The following is a 17870-nucleotide window of genomic DNA, read 5'->3' on the forward strand; positions in this document are numbered from 1 at the left end:
CAATACTATACAGTTAGCCTGGTTCCAGAACTCTGAATCAACAATGATCCAAAGTAGGTTTGCTTACAAAAACAATTTCCTCCATGCAGAGAAATGCAAAGCTAACAGCAAATTATAAACAACACTCTCCAAGGCCTGTCTAACACACAGAAAGGAAGTAAAATAAGTAAAATGAGCTTGCATGTCAAAAGATCAATGTCTCTCACACAAGACCATTTAGACAATTAAAAGCTCAAGAAAAAGCTAGTAAGAGGACCCTGAATTGGGTCTGTTTAGTCAAATTACTATTTCCAAGGTCAACAATGAACTTTTATGCTGAAATTGAAAATCCTTATACGGATACACTGAAGCTATGGCTTAAAGTAACAGTCAACTAATCCAAATATAAGGGCTGTAGTTTAGCCATACTACTGTACACTAGTGTCAAAACAGAAAATGCCAGTGCAGCACATGGCCTTTTTAAAGGTGGGCTGGATTTAGGGAAACCCCTCACCAGTAGATTTAACCAATTTGCCATATTTTTGGAAGCTTGTTTAATTCAACAATAAAAAGCAGCTCTCTACAAATCTAATAAAACCTGCAGCTGACCGTGGACTCAAGAAGTCAATTTCCCCACAGAAGTCAATAAAATATCACAATAACCACACCAAGATGACACCAACACACACAATGCGGTGTGAACGCACCTGTGCGTATGTAATCAACGCTAGACATGTAAATATGTGTTTGAGCTCATATTCTGTGTATAATCTGTGTTTGCAGAGCTGAGATGCAGGGCTTCCAGGTTTTAGGCCAAGTGTGAACACAGACTTATCAGGGCAGCTTTATCAACTCTACAAACAGGCCTCTCTTGTAGGCTCTCAAATGTAGTCACACATGCATGCACGTACATGCCAAACACACACACACAAACGCGCACACACTTACACACACACCGGCACACATACACACACACCCACACACACAGGTTTACTTGCTTTATTGGAATCAAAGTTTAAACATGATTGCCTCTTCAAAGGAAGAGGAAACAGACCTACAAGGAATCAGCACTATCTCCTTACCATCTTGCTATTCACCTGCTGTTCAAAATCTCATCGCTTCACTATCCCCTGCCAGAAATACAGCGTGGTCCATAGAAACACCAGTCCATTCATGCTAATGAGGTACATACCGCCATTCTATGTTGGCCATCAAAATAGCGTAAATAACAATCCTGTTGGTGTTTCCTCTGCTAGATTAGTCAGGGATATTGTGCATTGTGTCAGTGCTCAGTAAATCATCCTCCTTTCTACCTCATGTTTTTTCCGTCTTCGGTGTACTTGGCCTTGAAGATTAAGCTTTAGCCAAACTGAAAAGTGCCTTCCATATCTCTTTCATTTCCTATTTTCTGTAGTCATTTGCATTGTGCTAATGTCTGTGCAGTTTTGATCCTCATTTGTGAGAGCACTATTCCCCTACTCTAAGATAAAGTGTAACATTTGTTCCTTCTTTTCACAAAAACTAAATGGATCCTTGACATATGTTGCCTGTTTCTCAGCAGATTTTCCATTGAATCTGACCCCACAACAAATCATATAAATATTGCTTTTATTAGCAACAATCAACATTTTGTGTGTTTATTAGATATGCAAATTAAAAGGGATGGATTCAATTTCATATTTTTCCTACACATCAGACTTGGTCACAGATGTGGTTATGGGTGCTCATCTGAAGCACTCTTGAAACAGCATTAGGAAAGATCAAGATCACCTCTCAAATGACCCTCAGCTGCAGTCTTGATATTTTGCTGATGTTTCCATAAAATAGAGATGGCGGGAATGACATCGGCTGACTCCCTTGGTTGGTCAGAGAAAGGCTAATTGGGCATTTCTGCCGGTTACCAATTTATGGTGGAGGCATAATCATGCAAGTAAAGTAATGGACATGCATTAATAACATAATATTTCAAAGAGGTTTTTTCATGTCTTAGCCACTATATTGTGATGCCATATGCCCTACTTAACTGCTTTATATCGAATCTGTGTTCACTGAAGGCAGTTATATCAAGCTAACTGGTCCAAACTGCTTAAAATTATGTGTTGGGTTAGCTAGCATACCCCTTTCCAATGTGATGTGATGCTGCATTGCAATAAACAGGAAAAACTGGCATTCGATGTTCATCTCAGTAGGAAGTAAACAACTACTCAAAATGTTACTATTACCTTTACTTGAGAGTTTAATAGATACAGGCTCATGGAATTATATTTAAACCAAATCATGTTGACAAGAACCAAACATTTGAGTGTAATAAATTTACTGGTGCTTGAATTTAGTGGTCATTACTTTTTTGGTCTGAGAGAAACTCACATGGTGTTTCATAATCACTGCCATCATCCAAGTCTTTTCAGAGTTGGGTCTTAAGAAATGGAGAATCTTACTTATCCCATAAGCCTTGAGTCAAAAAAATGTTCATTTCAAAAATTCAAAATGTATTACAATAACTGGAGCTTTTGTGATACTGAAATTGAAACAGCAGATCATTCTGTAAGGATCTGCCGTTTTTGCTGCTCTCAAAGGAGAAGATATTGTGTTTGGTATCATCTCAGAGAACATTAAGAGTTTGTATAGAAACAATCTGACACTTTTGGCTACCCATGTATCTAAACAGAGGAGAACAAACCCTGTGTTTTCTGTTTTTAAGGACTTTATGGGCAGTTATCTCAGTGCTTTGAACACCCATCAGCAGCTGTGTCAAGACCCACAAACACCAGCAGGGTGATACCGAATTTAAAAGTCTGACTTCAAATTAAAGGCAGGAAATTGTTTTACTTCAGTTCTAAAGTAGTTCTTTGTTAAACAGGCTTTGTGTCAGTTTTAGGGTCAGGGTGTGCTGTAAAGTAAATGTTAAAGTTAGCCTCTTCAGTTATCCCTGTTGGACCCCTGTCAGTTCAATAAAACATTAATGTAAGTTACAAAATACCAAATAAATAATTGAAAGAAAAAAAAAAATCACATTAGGGCAGACAATTGCTGTTGGAGTGTTGCTTACCATCAATTAACATTACCATCAATTATATATATATGCATATATGAAATAGCAGTTTGATCTGTTTGAAAACATTTATATAAATTAAATTAAACTAATTAGGTGATAAATGCCCAGATACAACCATAGTTTGTTCATTTATCTATGTTGTGACTCTATAATGTTCCATTCTTAAGAGGACTTTTTAACATCTGGCAAGGGGCTGCAGATACAAATGTGTTCACTATGTTAATGAATTGTGCCTATCAAGCAAAGCAACAAGATCAAATAAAATGTTAATAACACTCTGGCCAACCTAAGCACTTAACTCTGCACTGTTATCATTGACTATTGCTTTTGCAGTTTTTGTTATAGTTTGTGTGTTTCGTATATATATATATATATATGTATGTATATTATCCACATTGTGATTTGTTACAGATGAATCCCCATCCAAAAAATACAGCTTAAATCATTGGAAGCGTCTCTGTGACTTTTCGGCTTCACTTTACTGTGCAAACCAGTTTGACTGGACTTTTTAAAATCAGTTGTATGTCTTACTTTCGTTCTCGAAAGGCACGACCGGAAACCGTGTCTTTTTAAACTGCGGTTTGCTTGACGGTTGGTCCCACTAACCCTCACCGCCACAACAGCTGGGGGAGTATTTCCGACCCAGTCACAGCGAAGATGGTGGCAGCTATAGGAGCACAGATATTACGTTCTCCCGGATAAGACGGAAAAACTGCCACAAAATTCCCGGAGCAGGTCTGTTTTTATTTAGCCCCCCCTCAACTCCAGCAGAGAGCTATATCAGGGGGGAAAGGGAGGCAACCAGCGGCGGACGGAAGAGGACGCACCACAGCCAAAGCGCACAGTGTTGTGTTTGTTGGACACATGCATGCCAGCGAAAACTAGTGCTATCCAGACTTAAGGAATTGATTGAGATAAGAAGTCAGCGCTGTTTAAGAGGCGGGTTTTGAACATCCAACTGAAGACATATCCAACTGGTTTCCTTTGTTGCTCTGGGGATTTTCTACTTCTTTGCTCTTGGGGGGGAATACGAGAAGAGGAAATCAAGCCTCAGCTCCAAATAACCAGAGTCCTAACTGGGTCTCCTCTCCAAACGCAGGAAATACGGCCTGGGAAAAAAAAGTTTGGGAGCGTTTGGAAACGAGAGGGGGGCTTTCGCTGACGTTTTGCACGCGTTCTGGTTTTAAAGTACTACGTCTTTTTCTATCAGACCTTCCTGATATTCCACTTTGGTGCCACAGAATAAGTTGAAGAAAAGCATTCAAATGTTACACGCCGTTGGTGTTGTTATTGCAAGAGTTTTGATCATCACTATTTATAGACCAGCCTGTTCCGACCGAGGCTGTTCCTCATAGCTGTATGTTTTGCCAACTGCGCGCAACAAGTTGCAGACACTCCCAGCAGAGGCAAAGCTACGCTAATTTGGGCCAGCGGATGGTATTTTCTGCGCTTCTCTTTTCGGATTACGCGTCTTTGAATAGCGCATACCCCTCCCCGAGGCAGAGGGGGAATAAACGGTGGAGATCCGGAGAGGGAGTTCAGGAAAGGACGGGGCTGGATCCGTGGGAATAGGCCTGCCTGTCAGGCCTCCTATGATCTGGATCTTGGACTGGACAGAGCTCCAAAATAACTCCGTCTGGAATATTTGCAGGCGCCCTGTGGAATAAAGATGGAAGGAGAATGTATGGGAATAACAAATGCAAATCCTTAACACATTGAGCCATGCATGAGAAGGGATGTAGTGGAAGGTAAATCCGCCTTAATTACAGATCACCCACATTTTTAATTAACGGATTTGACAGTTCGCCCACAATTTTAGATTGGATTTAATTTTTATGTAAACATTAACAACATCTAGTCAGCTACATTATGTGAAACGAGAATGGACTGATAATTTATTACTTTTCAGATTTTTTTCTCATTTTAAGAGTTTTGATGCTTAAAAATGGTGGAATTCCTAATATCCACACATTGTATATTTTAGCGCCGTGAAGTTGTTCAGAACAACAAGATTGTGTGGTGTTTTAAAAAGGGAAAGGAAGTGTAAATGGGCTATTTGTAGCGAATGATGTGGAGATAAGAGGGACAGTTGAACTTGTGTAGCCACTTGCTGTGCACAACACCAACTGTTGACAGTTTACATCTGTATCTGCTCACACAGTGAAGCTCTGGACGCTGCTCCAAGCAAACGTTATTTCGGCAATAAGGAGAAAAGAATTGGCATTTTCCTTCAGGCTTTGTAATGTCAGCAGTATCGAAATATTGCGCACATTCAGAAGAGGTCATTTCCAGTCATGTAACGTCAGAACCGACTTGATCAAGGCACAAAAAAAACGTTGCATCACTAACCAGTCCTTTCCGAGAAGGATGCTCAATTTGGGAGGCAGAAAGAGTGATGACAGTGTTTTTACCGCAGTTGGAGAGAAAGTCGGGCTCAAACCCAGAGCCTCTTTGGAGAAGGATTCATGTAATGTGAGTACTGACGCAAAACCGCGGTCGGATAATGAACTGCTCAAGAAACTGGAACGGCGCGTCTTGTGTGAGTGAGTGTGCAGGCTGCTGTGTGCGTAGCAAAGACGTCTGTGCCGTGCTCACCATTCATGCAGTGTGATTATTCCAACAAACACCTTTGCTCTCTCTCTCTCCCTCTCTGTCTGTCTGCCTGCCTGCCTGTCACTCTCACACCGCCGCTTCTTCTCTCCTCACCGTGCCACATGTGCACACAAGGCGCCCACGCACCACGTCTAACTGCCTGAGCGCCATCAGAAGATATTATTAATATTTAACACCTCTCCCGCACCCCCTCGTTACCGCGTCACACCAGTCAATATGTCCACTCTGCAACATCACCGGCAGCTTCTCATGCATGGCACGGAAGTTAGCTGCGACTCCAGCGGAGATGGCGCCGTGACCGTGCGGATTACCAACAGCGCGCCACACGTGCATCAACATGAGCCACTGAAGGCTGCCAACAGCGGAGGAGGAGCTGGAGGCTATGGGGCTGTGAGTAAAACGAACCCCAACCTCCACAAATACAGTATTTCCTCCAGCTGCAGCTCAGCAGACTCTAGACCGGTTATGACCTCCACTTCGAGGGCGCATAGGAAGGCGCCACCACTGTTTGAACGCTCAGCTGCCCAGTGCTGGGACCCCAAGTTTGACTCCCCCATCCTGGAAGAGGCGTGCCAAGAGAGGTGCTTTCCTCAGACCCAGCGGCGCTTCCGTTATGTCCTGTTCTACCTGGCTATTGCGACTCTACTCTGGGGAGTGTACTTTGGGGTCAACAGTGACCGCTGCCACCCCATTTCCTTCCTAGTCCCCACAGCTTCCTTTTTGGTCCTCCTAGTGCTCCTCTTTTTGTTCACCTTAACCCAGGCCTACACACGGCTGTACAACCAAACCTCCTTACTCCTGATCGCAGTCACCTTCGCCATCACCTTAGCTCCACAAATACAGACTGCTGGTTACACTGAGCTGGAGTGGCCTGGCGGTGGGAATGCTTCATATCACTTACCATACAATGTAGCATCAACCCCAACCCCTTGCATCTCTCCTGTGGGCACATTTTCCCTGTGTATAGAGGTTCTGCTGTTGTTATACAGTGTCCTCCATGTCCGTCTTTATGCCTCAGTGATGCTGGGGTTCCTGTACTCTATATTATTTGAGGCATTAGGGTGGCTACCATTGCTTCAAAGAAGTTATGACACTAATGGATTGGGGACAGAGGTGGTGGGTTCAGGTTCTAATTGGGAAGGAGACACCCTTCGCTGGCTGGGCCCAGCCAAAGCCCTGCTCCACTTATGTGCACACGTCATTGGTATCCACTTGTTCATTATGTCGGAGGTGCGATCCCGCAGCACCTTCCTCAAAGTGGGCCAGGCTATCATGCATGGCAAGGACTTAGAGGTCGAGAAGGCCCTGAAGGAACGTATGATCCACTCGGTCATGCCTCGGCGAGTCGCGGACGAACTGATGAAGCAGGGTGATGACGAGGGTGGCGGTGGTGAGAACTCTGGCAAGCGTTATTCCTCTGGTGCCTGCTCTGCCTCAGCCATCTCAGTGGGTGGTGGAGGAGGTGGTGGAGCTTCGCAATCTCAAAGTGCCACAAGCACCAAGAACTACCCTCACAACAATCACAAACGCAAGAAGACCTCCATCCCCCGGGGCCAGATAATATTTAGGCCCTTCAACATGAAACGCATGGAGCCTGTTAGCATCCTCTTTGCAGATATTGTAGGGTTCACCAAAATGTCTGCCAATAAGTCAGCCCCGGCCTTGGTGGGCCTTCTCAATGACCTGTTTGGACGTTTCGACCGCCTCTGTGAACTAACTTGTTGTGAGAAGATCAGCACACTGGGAGATTGCTACTACTGTGTAGCAGGCTGCCCCGAACCCAGACCGGACCACGCCTACTGCTGTGTAGAGATGGGCCTGGGCATGATCCAGGCCATCGAGCAGTTCTGCCAGGAGACATGTGAGACTGTCAGCATGCGTGTTGGCGTCCACACAGGCACCGTCCTCTGTGGGATTCTGGGAATGAAGCGTTTCAAGTTTGATGTATGGTCAAATGACGTCAACCTGGCTAACTTGATGGAGCAGCTGGGCATGGCGGGCAAGGTCCACCTCTCAGATGCTACTGCCCGGTTCCTGGATGACCGTTACCAAAGAGAAGATGGGAGGGTAGAGGAGAGAGCCGGGCAAAGTGTGGTAGAGAAACTGAAGGGTAAGTGGCTGTTCATATCTGACTTCCTTGTAAGTTCTTTGCATGAACTGAAATTCAGTGTGACTGTGTCAGATACTATGTTATAGGAATTTAAGACAATCACAAACAGAGGGTTACTGGAATTGAACTCAGGGTCCACTGATTAGTTTATTTTTAGAGATACATGTGCAATAGGTTTACCCATAAATGTATCTAAAAGGTCCATAGAACATGTGATAAAATGTTGAGCGTCGACCTTGTGATAAAAAGTTTAACAACACAGCAAAGCTAAAAATACATGATAACAAAAAGAAGAGGACATTGCATTCAATAAAGTCATACATGGACAGGATAAAGGTTGAAAGCCTACATTGCACCATGTGCACCTTAGTGCTTGGTCATCAGGGTTGAATGGGGTCACTGCGTGCCTAAACAGCACAAAAATATGTTATCTGACCAGTTAGTCCTGTTGAAACAGTCTCCCAACAGAAGCAGGAGATCAGGCTATAAGATCAAGAGATAGGAGCTCCAGGATGAGAGACAAGTTGTGGTTTACATTCAACATTCTGTAGCAGTATATCAATACCAAATACTGTCACTACGCGTAGTATTGTTCTTTAAAAATCATCAATTTAAGGCATTTAAAATCTGTGAAATATAGAGCTTTTTGTTTATCAAGTGAAAATACGACCCTCTCTTTTAGGGTATCATTTGCCTTATATTTTACAAAGGGGTATGATTTCTTAAAATTTTGGGTCTTAAAAGTCTTGATCAATTGAATTGTTATTGTTGAACAAAACTACAATTTATTTTTGGAGGACCATATTTGAATGATAAGGACTTGTGTCATTCAGAACCTTCAATCTCTGAACACGATAAATGGATTTTGTACCCTTTAACACAGTCAAATATTGATGACTTGCATAGTAAAACCGCTAATGGATACTTACAACAGAAGGAAACATTTGCTGAGTTATGTGACTGTGGCTTTACATGTAAAGCTGTTACATTTGATCATTTAAATTTGATCATTAAGACTTAACACAGTTTTGAACCATACAGAAATCCATTTGGTCCTATTCAAACTGCTAAATCTCCATTGGCTTTTTTCTATTTTAGAGACATGAATCAGTACAAGGTTTGGTTCATACCTCTGACTGTGTTTGTGGCTTGTTATTGTGGTCTGCCAGATTATTTGAGCTAGAGATTACAGTTGATAAGAGGAAGGCTGACCGGATTTTGTGTTCTGGGACAGGTATTGGATTGGATTCCATTAGATTAAACAGGTGTTCATATTGTGCCCATCACTTGTAAGATGGGAAGAGTTGTGTAACGGTGCAGAGAATAGACAAACATCAGACAATAAAAGAAGTGAAGAAATAATCAATTAGCTGTGTGCAACATGTCAGACATCAAGTGCTCATAATGAGTCCATGCACAAAGAAATGGATCAATGAGGTAAATATGTAGACATTTGTTTCAGTAGTGTTTGGTGAATCAGGAATTTATAAGCAATTAACATACAATATTAACAACACTTCAAGTAGAGACAATAGATAACTTTATCAGGTAAAAAACATTTTGCTGGTTACAGCTGCTCAAATGCAGAGATTCACTTACTTTTCTCTGTTTCCATTAAAACTGTTCAGATTAAGTTATTTAATCTGGTAATATCATAGATGTGTCATTATTTTGATACTTTAACTTTATAACTTATGACAAAATGATTAATCGATTAATTTATGTTTGTGTGTAAATGTGAGTTTACACACACATACACACAAATAGACACACGTAGTCTGTCTCAGTTCTCTGTGGAGAGCATCAATGGAACTAATCTCTTCAGCAGGGTTTCCTTGTGGGCCATCTAATCTTAGGTCTCTTGTGAACAGAGACTGTCTGTTCTATTGTCAGGCCTTATGTCAGAGTGTATTCACACTTGGCTCTACATGGTGCCATCACTCTCTATTTCCAGACTGGCAAACAGTGACAGAGTGAGATATTGACATGCAGCTTTTGTTGAGGGAGAGAAAAGGGGACAAATGGCATCTAGTTTCCCATTGAAACAGAGACCCACAGTGTCCTGCTCAGAGAAAGACGATGACCTTAACAGTTTGTCTCTGTGACAGAGAGAAAGAGGGATTTTTTTTTAGGAACAGAGAGTTTCATTTTGAGATGAATCAACATACCACATCTTGGTGACGAAAATAAATTGTAAGAATCACACACTGAGTGCTGGGAGAATTTTGTCTAACAGAGGTAGGGAGAAATCAATGGACAAATCACTTTTTGTAGGTGTTAAGGATGTAAGTTTCTCATCTCAAATTGATCCATTTTACAGGGATTCATCACAATCATCATTCATTTTTCTTTGTGAGAAAAAGTCCACTTGCTTTGCAGTTTGTAAATGTTTGTAATAAAGTGTTGGGCATCTTTCTCTATTTATAGTGTACTTTCTGAGGATATTAACAGATTTGTATCACCTTGGGCCCTCGTGTCATTTCTAACCCACTGTATATGTAATTTTCCTTACTCACGAATACTCTCACATACATATCAATCTCCAATATTTAACATCTTGCTTCTTTCCATGAATTGGTTTAAAACAGGTTATAAGTGGTAGTTATTCATTCTCAGCATACTCTATATGATTGCTGTCTCTTTCATGTCTGACAACCCTGCATGTTTCCACGTTTTTTCATTCTTCACAGCATCTTTTATGCTTAAGTGATAGTGAACCAAATTATTTCTTGTATTTCTTTAACTCCCCTTTTCTGTGTGACTGCCAGCTCCTCTGTGTCTTTTTCCTTTGCATCCCCCCTCCTTCTCTGTCTCCTTCCATTTCATGTCCCACATCTCTCCTTCTGCTTTTCCTCATCCTTGTTGTGTTATCGCATTCATTGCCTCAGTCTCTCACCTGTCACCCAGGCCTGTACATGTGGTCTGTTGTGTAACACTGCTTTAGTGCTGCCTGTCTGTCTTTAGTCAGTGCTTTGCTATAGATCCCCCAGCAGGCCGAATGATTCGCCTCAGATGACGTGCTTTCATCCATTCTCTATCTGTTAGTCCCTAAATACCTATCACTGCTCTCATTTACACAAAAACTATGTCTGCAGCCAGTTGGTAAGAGACAGTAGTTTGTTAGCAGTTGTATCAAAAAGGGACTTTATCTAAGTTAACTAAAAGGATTCTAAGGGTTAATGACACAGCAACACTTCACATTTTACAATATATGGAACCATAAACCTTGTCAAGACCTGCTAGTTTTCATACTGGGGGGGGGGGGGGGTGTATAACTGTACTTATAGTGTCTTAATCATGTTTTCAGACAAGCACCTGCACAAGCACAATTTGATTAAATGATAACATTTATCAGAGCTGAGAATAAAAAATAACACTTCCACAATGGAAATGGAGTGACTATTTTCACTAAAAGGGTCTCCAGATATACATGACTAAGTGGGTCATTTTGAAACTGTTAAACATGCACCTCATCAATCTTTTTCGTCACTTTCCTCTCTTCATTTCCCACATACATTATCTCCTCTCATCCCTCTGTTTCTGAAGTATGTGTGTGTGTGTTTGTGTCTGAGTGATTTTTTCAGCCTGCTCTTTTAATTTACAGTGCAGTATAGCAACATGCTGTACATATCTGTAGACTCAAGGTTTGGACCTCAAAATATTCTCATCCCACCATAGGAAGGCAACTTGTCACTTTCAATCTGTTTGCATTTAGAAGTGCTGACTGCGTGTGTGCATCCTGATGTGTTTGCACATACAAACACTGTGCCTGCATATGTGTTTTTCTTTTAGTGTGTGTGTGTGTGTGTGTGTGTGTGTGTGTGTGTGTGTGTGTGTGTGTGTGTGTGTGTGTGTGTGTGTGTGTTCGTGTGTGTGTGTGTGTGTGTGTGTGTGTGTGTGTGTGTGTGTGTGTGTGTGTGTGTGTGTGTGTGTGTGTGTGTGTGTGTGTGTGTGTGTGTGTGTGTGTGTGTGTGTAAACAAGCCTATCCTTCCCATACACTCTTTTGCAGTGGGAAGTGCATGCCCTCCGGCTGGTTAGTCTGTGCTAAATCAAACGTGTCAGCTAAATATGCAGCAGCAAACGGCAGAGCCTTAACCATAACCAGGCCAGCCCCAGTGGGTCATGGGCTTTGCTATTCCACATCTTAATTTGCCTTCATCCATTGTTTTCTTGTAAAGGTACAATTTTAAGAGTGTCATAATGATGTATTTCACTTTCCAAACACCTTTTATAGATATTATATCTCAGCTTTCACTGGCTCGCTGAATCAGTTTGCAGTGGAAAGTGTGTGTGTATTCATTAGAAGCCATCATGTGCTTTGTCATGGACCTCTCAATAGTGCTTTGGATTTGAAAAAAGTCAATAAAAATCCCCTCTTTTATCTTGTTTTCTCTGGTGTAACCATGTAAATTCCACATTTAGATTACTAAATACACCACACTACATCCGTAGTTCACTGACCCTAACTGCCACATCTCATGAAAAGACATTCACGACTTTGTTTTATTCAGGCTGTCTGGGGTAGGTTCACCGGAGAAAAGGACAATAAATAATAAAATGAATGATGACTGAATTCCATTTGGCTGCGTCAGTTTCAGGATCCTGCTATTATGTATGGTGGCTTACTGTCACACTGTCATGGCTTACTGGGACACTGAAATGGAGCTGAGCCATTGTTAATGTTATTAGTGACACCTATGCTTTAACAAGTCAAAGCATCTCCTGTGAAAAAGGCCTATTCCGTATATCTTCATAATTAAGAAGCAGTTTGTTGATTAGTTGTTCAAAAGAAAATTCTTCAATGATTTCTTGAATTCTTCTTCGATTTTTGTTCATTTAAGTCATATTTAGTCAAACATGCCAAATACTAACTGGTTACACTTTAAACTATTAATCAGTCCATTAAATCAATAAAAGGTGTGCTTTAGAATAAAGTTAAGACATTCAGGACATGAAACAAAATGACTGTGCTTTAGAAACATAGTCACACATGTATACACAGAGGAGATTTATCACTGAGAGGTGAGCATAAAGGCAGCAAGCTAATTTAGGCCTTTTAATGTTGTCTTTATAGAATAACTTGATGTGTATGCATCTCTTCCTCTCTTTCTTTCACACTCTCTCTCCTCTGCCATCCCCTTCTGTACCTTAAAAGGCGCCCAAACAAAACTTGGGTTAACATTGAGAGCAATTCACTAAAAGGCATTGTGTCTATCCATGAAGTCTAACTAAAGTATTTTACTTACTTACATTTGCAAGCTGATTTTGTTAAAGTATTTTAAATCCTGCATTTTTTTTTTACATCCATGCTTATTAGCTTGCCGTCTTCTCCTCTGCCCTTGCTGGTGTATTGCTGCATTTTTTTGGCACATTGCAGCCACCTGTAGATCACTGAAAAAGCGTGAAACATGCCCTCTTTTTCTCTGTATGCATACAGTACATGTCCCCTGCCCCATGTGTCGGTTACATGTGCATTTGCGTGAGAGTGATATTGTGTGTGAAGTTGATAGGAGACAGTTGGCCCGAGGCCTGTGACCCAACATGGAGTTGTTTCACCCTTGCTACCTGTATCTGATTGGTCCTCAGCAACACTGTCACTACAAGGTTCAAAGGTCAACTGTAGTCACTTGACTAGGTGGTCTTGCATGCGTGTCTCTGTCTGCATCTGGCTGTCGGCGTCTATGATAACAGAATGAAAAGAAAAATGCTGTCTAGTAGCAGTAGAGCTGAAAATGTGAAAGTGGAGGAGAGACAGAGAGACTAAGCAGACATTTAATGGTGGAGGAGCTCGAAACCAGAAATAAAAAGTGACTTTTCAGAATCCGACTCATCTTTATGGCCAAGTGTTTTTTATACATACAAAATAATACAGAATAACAACACAACAATCTTTAGAAATATACACAAGGAAGATACAAAGAGTGCAAAGTAGTGAAGAGTACAAGGAGTGCTGAGATAAATTAAATGGTAAAAAAGTGTGTTATTTTTTATTTATATATATATATATATATATATATATATATATATATATATATATATATATATATATATATATATATATATATATATATATATATATATATATATATATATATATATATATATATATAAATAAAATAACACACTTAAAATGTATTGCACATTTTGTATTATAAACTAAATAAATAGGTATCATTTGTAGGTACAGTTGGTGTTTTAGTGTTCCAGGATTACACATAGGTGTGACAGTCTTCTCTATAACAGGAGTGGTGAGTTGCAATTAAAGAGGACCATGGTTCATGTTTTATCACTCACTCTCCCACGCAGTCCTCATCCAGTCTGAACTGGGCTTAATGTGACTCGATGGTGGTAACATATCACTATCAGAGCACTTTGGACACATTATCATTCATTCAGTTTGTGTGCTCCAGAGAGAGAGAGAAAGAGAAGAGGGTGTAGATCTGTCACTAAATCATAATTTGATATTTACAGTTAATAGCCAATGAATCAACAGTATAAGGAGAGGCCAGTAGGCACTGATAGCAGAAGCTGTCCTCAGATAGTCTTCCTCCTCCTCCTTCTCCTAATAGAAACCCTGTCAGACACTATTGTCTTCTGCGTCTCTCACACTCCATCCTGATAGACCTCTTAAAACACTCTCTGTCATTCTCTGCAGCTCCCTCTCTTAATATATCTGTAGTAACACTCTTTTAGTTTCCCTCCCACGCAGTTGTCTAATCAACCTTCTACTATTCATCCACCCCACATATTTAACTAGAAGTTTGCCATTCCTATTGCTCAAGAATGCGTTGAGTCAAATGTGTTTGTGTGTGTTCTGTGTTGATAAGCGTGCCCAACCCTGCCCTAGCCTGATTACAGATGTGTAGTGCACACACACACACACACACACACACACACACACACACACACACACACACACACACACACACACACACACACACACACACACACACACACACACACACACACACACACACACACACACACACACACACACACACACTTAATCTTTGACTAGTCCTTCCTTGCAGTTTGCAATACATGAAACACACCTTACTATTTTTGGTAGAAGTCTGAATTAATTTCTGTAATTAGCTGAATCCCAAACAGATGAGTCACCCACTTATAGTGTTATTTCATCTTTATGACAGGTCTGTCCAGGCCCTCTAGCGTGTGTGTGTGCGTGCGTGTGTGTATGTGATAGACATAAAAGAACGACAAAAGCTTGCCAATGCTTCTGTTTGTATTAGAGTTGTCACTCATTCAGTAAAAGATTTTCTTTACATGTGTAAGTTTACCTACACTAGTACTAGGCAGATACTGAAATGTAATCTCATAGCCTGCACCACAGCCTGATAAAGCTATGTAATGAATTACTGGGATGATAGAGGTGGATGCACTCACTATCTGGTTGCATTTGTTGTTTTATTACAGACAGTGTGACTTGTAAATTCTCTCCAGCTACCACCCTTGTAGTTTTGGCCCTGGCAGGGGAATGTTTAGCTTTAAATACACAGAAAATATAACATTAAACTGATATTTATAAAGCCAGCTTGCATTAAACATTAAATATATATGAAGATATGAATATGAATTTCATAGCTATGGTACAGAGGGAGAAAGGAAATTTGTGTGTGTGTGTGTGTTGTTGTAAATGCAACAAAAGTCCCTGGCCAAATTCAGACCAGAAGGACTAGTTATGTAGTACACCACCATGACACCCCAGTATGTGTTTTTTTTAGACTTTAGCAGTGGTGTTACTTTGTGAAAACGGACACATTGAAGTTTACGTTTTCATGCGTGTTGCTGGCCATCAAATGCTGGATAGTCCAGATAATTCACTTCCTGGGGACAAAGGCCTACCTGACACACCTGTCATGCTGTTACTAATTGACCAGCTCATACAGAATGTGTGACTGTCAGAATGGCAGGGGTCAAGGAGTTGTGTGTGTGTGTGTGTGTGTGTGTGTGTGTGTGTGTGTGGGTGTGTGTGTGTGTGTGTGTGGGTGCGCGCGCAACTTTCTGTAAACTATCATTTTGGGTTTGACCACACTGGAGCCACATGTTTTCCTGCAGCATATTAATATTGTCCATTTACCTACTGTTACTCTGTGTTTTGTGTGCACGTGTATAATATGACAACTGTTTAAAACATCCGCTTTTGCAGCAGCTGTGTGTGTCAGTGTGGCAACAGCAGCTGCTTGTCTCTACTACCCAGTGTGTGTGTGTGTGTGTGTTAGACGAACTACAGTATGCTGGAGTGGCACTGTGTTAAACGGCACTTCTGAATAATGGATACGGAGTGCGGCCTCAAGCCTGTTAAAAAATCCATGAGCTTCTTTTGCACGGGTTTATATAGCTGAACTGCTTATGAGAGAGATAAAAATAAAGAGATTTTATTGCTTCTGTGGGGAGATGTAAGGTTTGGGCGAGGAGATTTCGCAAACCTGATATTTCAAGGCATAAGCAAAGAAAACCTGATGAATTACTTTGCTCAAATCTTTGCTGGCTCATTTCAAGACAAGGTGTTCGGTAGAGGTGTAATCTTTGGCGCAGATGTTGTCCTTGTCCTTGTTCTCTCGCTGTGATAGAGAGAAGTGATTATGGTGCGCAGAAGTTCTGCCGTGAAGATGTTTTTGCTGGATGTGTTACTGAAAAGGAGATTAATGAGTGCTTCTTCTGTTTCCATAATATTGTCCTCATTCTCAACAATCTCCACTGCTATGGGAAATTTTTATGAGAAAACACAAATAACCCAAAATACAGTTCTTGCAGTGTCCACGTAGACCTCAGTGTTGTTACATTTTTTGGAGGCTCACATCAAGGTAACCTCTGGTGTGCCTTCCAGTATGGCCTTCGGTGGCTACGTGTAAAGCCTCTGTAGCTACATCATAATCCCTTGATGCACCACTATGAATCCAGCTTTACTTGCTAGTAGGGATGCACCGAAAATTCGGCCACCGAAAATCTTCGGCCGAAATACTTTTATCACCGAAACAACACGGCCGAAACAGCTAACTAAAGAGATCAGCTCCTCTGATGCATCTGTAGCAGACTTTATTCCTTTAATTGCAGCACTAAAGTGTAGTACACTCTCTGTCAGCACACGTTTCACTGAGATCTATTTGGATCCTCTGCACTTCATTGCGACTGTACTTGATCCACGTTATAAAGATCATTACTTGGATGTGGGATTAAAGCAGCGCGCACGAGAAATGATCCGGGCCGCGATGGATGCGGAGAACCCGCTTAGAGAAGGAGAAGCGCACAGCACAGGAGAAGGTGTGTGTGTGAGTAAAGCGTGCTCATAGCTCTGTGTTGCTGCTTATTAGACTGATACTGATCGCAACCCTCCACCAAAGTGTAACACTAAGTGTTATTTTTAACTTAATTTAATTTTATATTGTGCATTGTTGTAATGTCAGTGCTAAATAAATATTTTCATACCTTTGTAATTGATTTATTCTTTGAATTGCAATGCCTTGTTTTTAGTGAGGTTAGTACACAGTCATAGCCATAAATGCAATGGTACTAATGATTGGCATAATAATTTATTTCGGTGTTTCGGTTTTCGGCCTTGGTTTCCTCATTTTCGGCCAATAATTTTCATTTCGGTGCATCCCTACTTGCTAGGTGTACCCGCTTTCCTTTTGCCTGCCCACTTGATTAAGTGATTTTGTCTGTCTCCCAGAATGTCCCATGGCCTCAAATAAAAGACGTGATGTTTTTTCATTCAGTATTTTTATGTATTGAGGGATAGTAGGAGCTACCAAATGAGTATTTCCATCTGGTGAACCCCTCACTTGCTTTACTACTTATGCCTTGTGAATGCACTGTATGTTTGTCTATTGAAAATACTTCCAGTGGAAATAATAGCATGTCTGCCTCTTTTTTTGATTTTGGTGTAACATGATGAGACTAGATTAGCTTGAATATATGTTTTAGGTTGCTAAAAATTTGCTTTCAAACTCCATTATTAAAGAAATATACAACTTTACAAAAATGACAACTGAACTTTTGCAAACATTGTGAATTTCAGGTTAACACTGCATATGAATAATTCCTTTAGCATAGAAATGGTCACGTTTTCAGATGCATGGCAACACCACAAA

General features: G+C 41.0%; 1 protein-coding gene across 1 annotated transcript in view; it reads left to right on the top strand.

The window, feature by feature from the left end:
* Positions 1-5251: 5251 nt before the first annotated feature.
* The window catches only part of LOC133994245 (adenylate cyclase type 9-like), a 39277-nt gene continuing 26658 nt past the window's right edge, over positions 5252-17870 (top strand). The window contains exon 1 of the mRNA XM_062433477.1: positions 5252-7757. Within this exon, the coding sequence (XP_062289461.1) occupies positions 5864-7757 (1894 nt within the window). The 5' untranslated portion in view covers positions 5252-5863. The remainder of the gene's footprint in view (positions 7758-17870) is intronic.

This window comes from Scomber scombrus, chromosome 2 (assembly GCF_963691925.1).
Source record: "Scomber scombrus chromosome 2, fScoSco1.1, whole genome shotgun sequence".
NCBI classification, from domain to species: domain Eukaryota; kingdom Metazoa; phylum Chordata; class Actinopteri; order Scombriformes; family Scombridae; genus Scomber; species Scomber scombrus.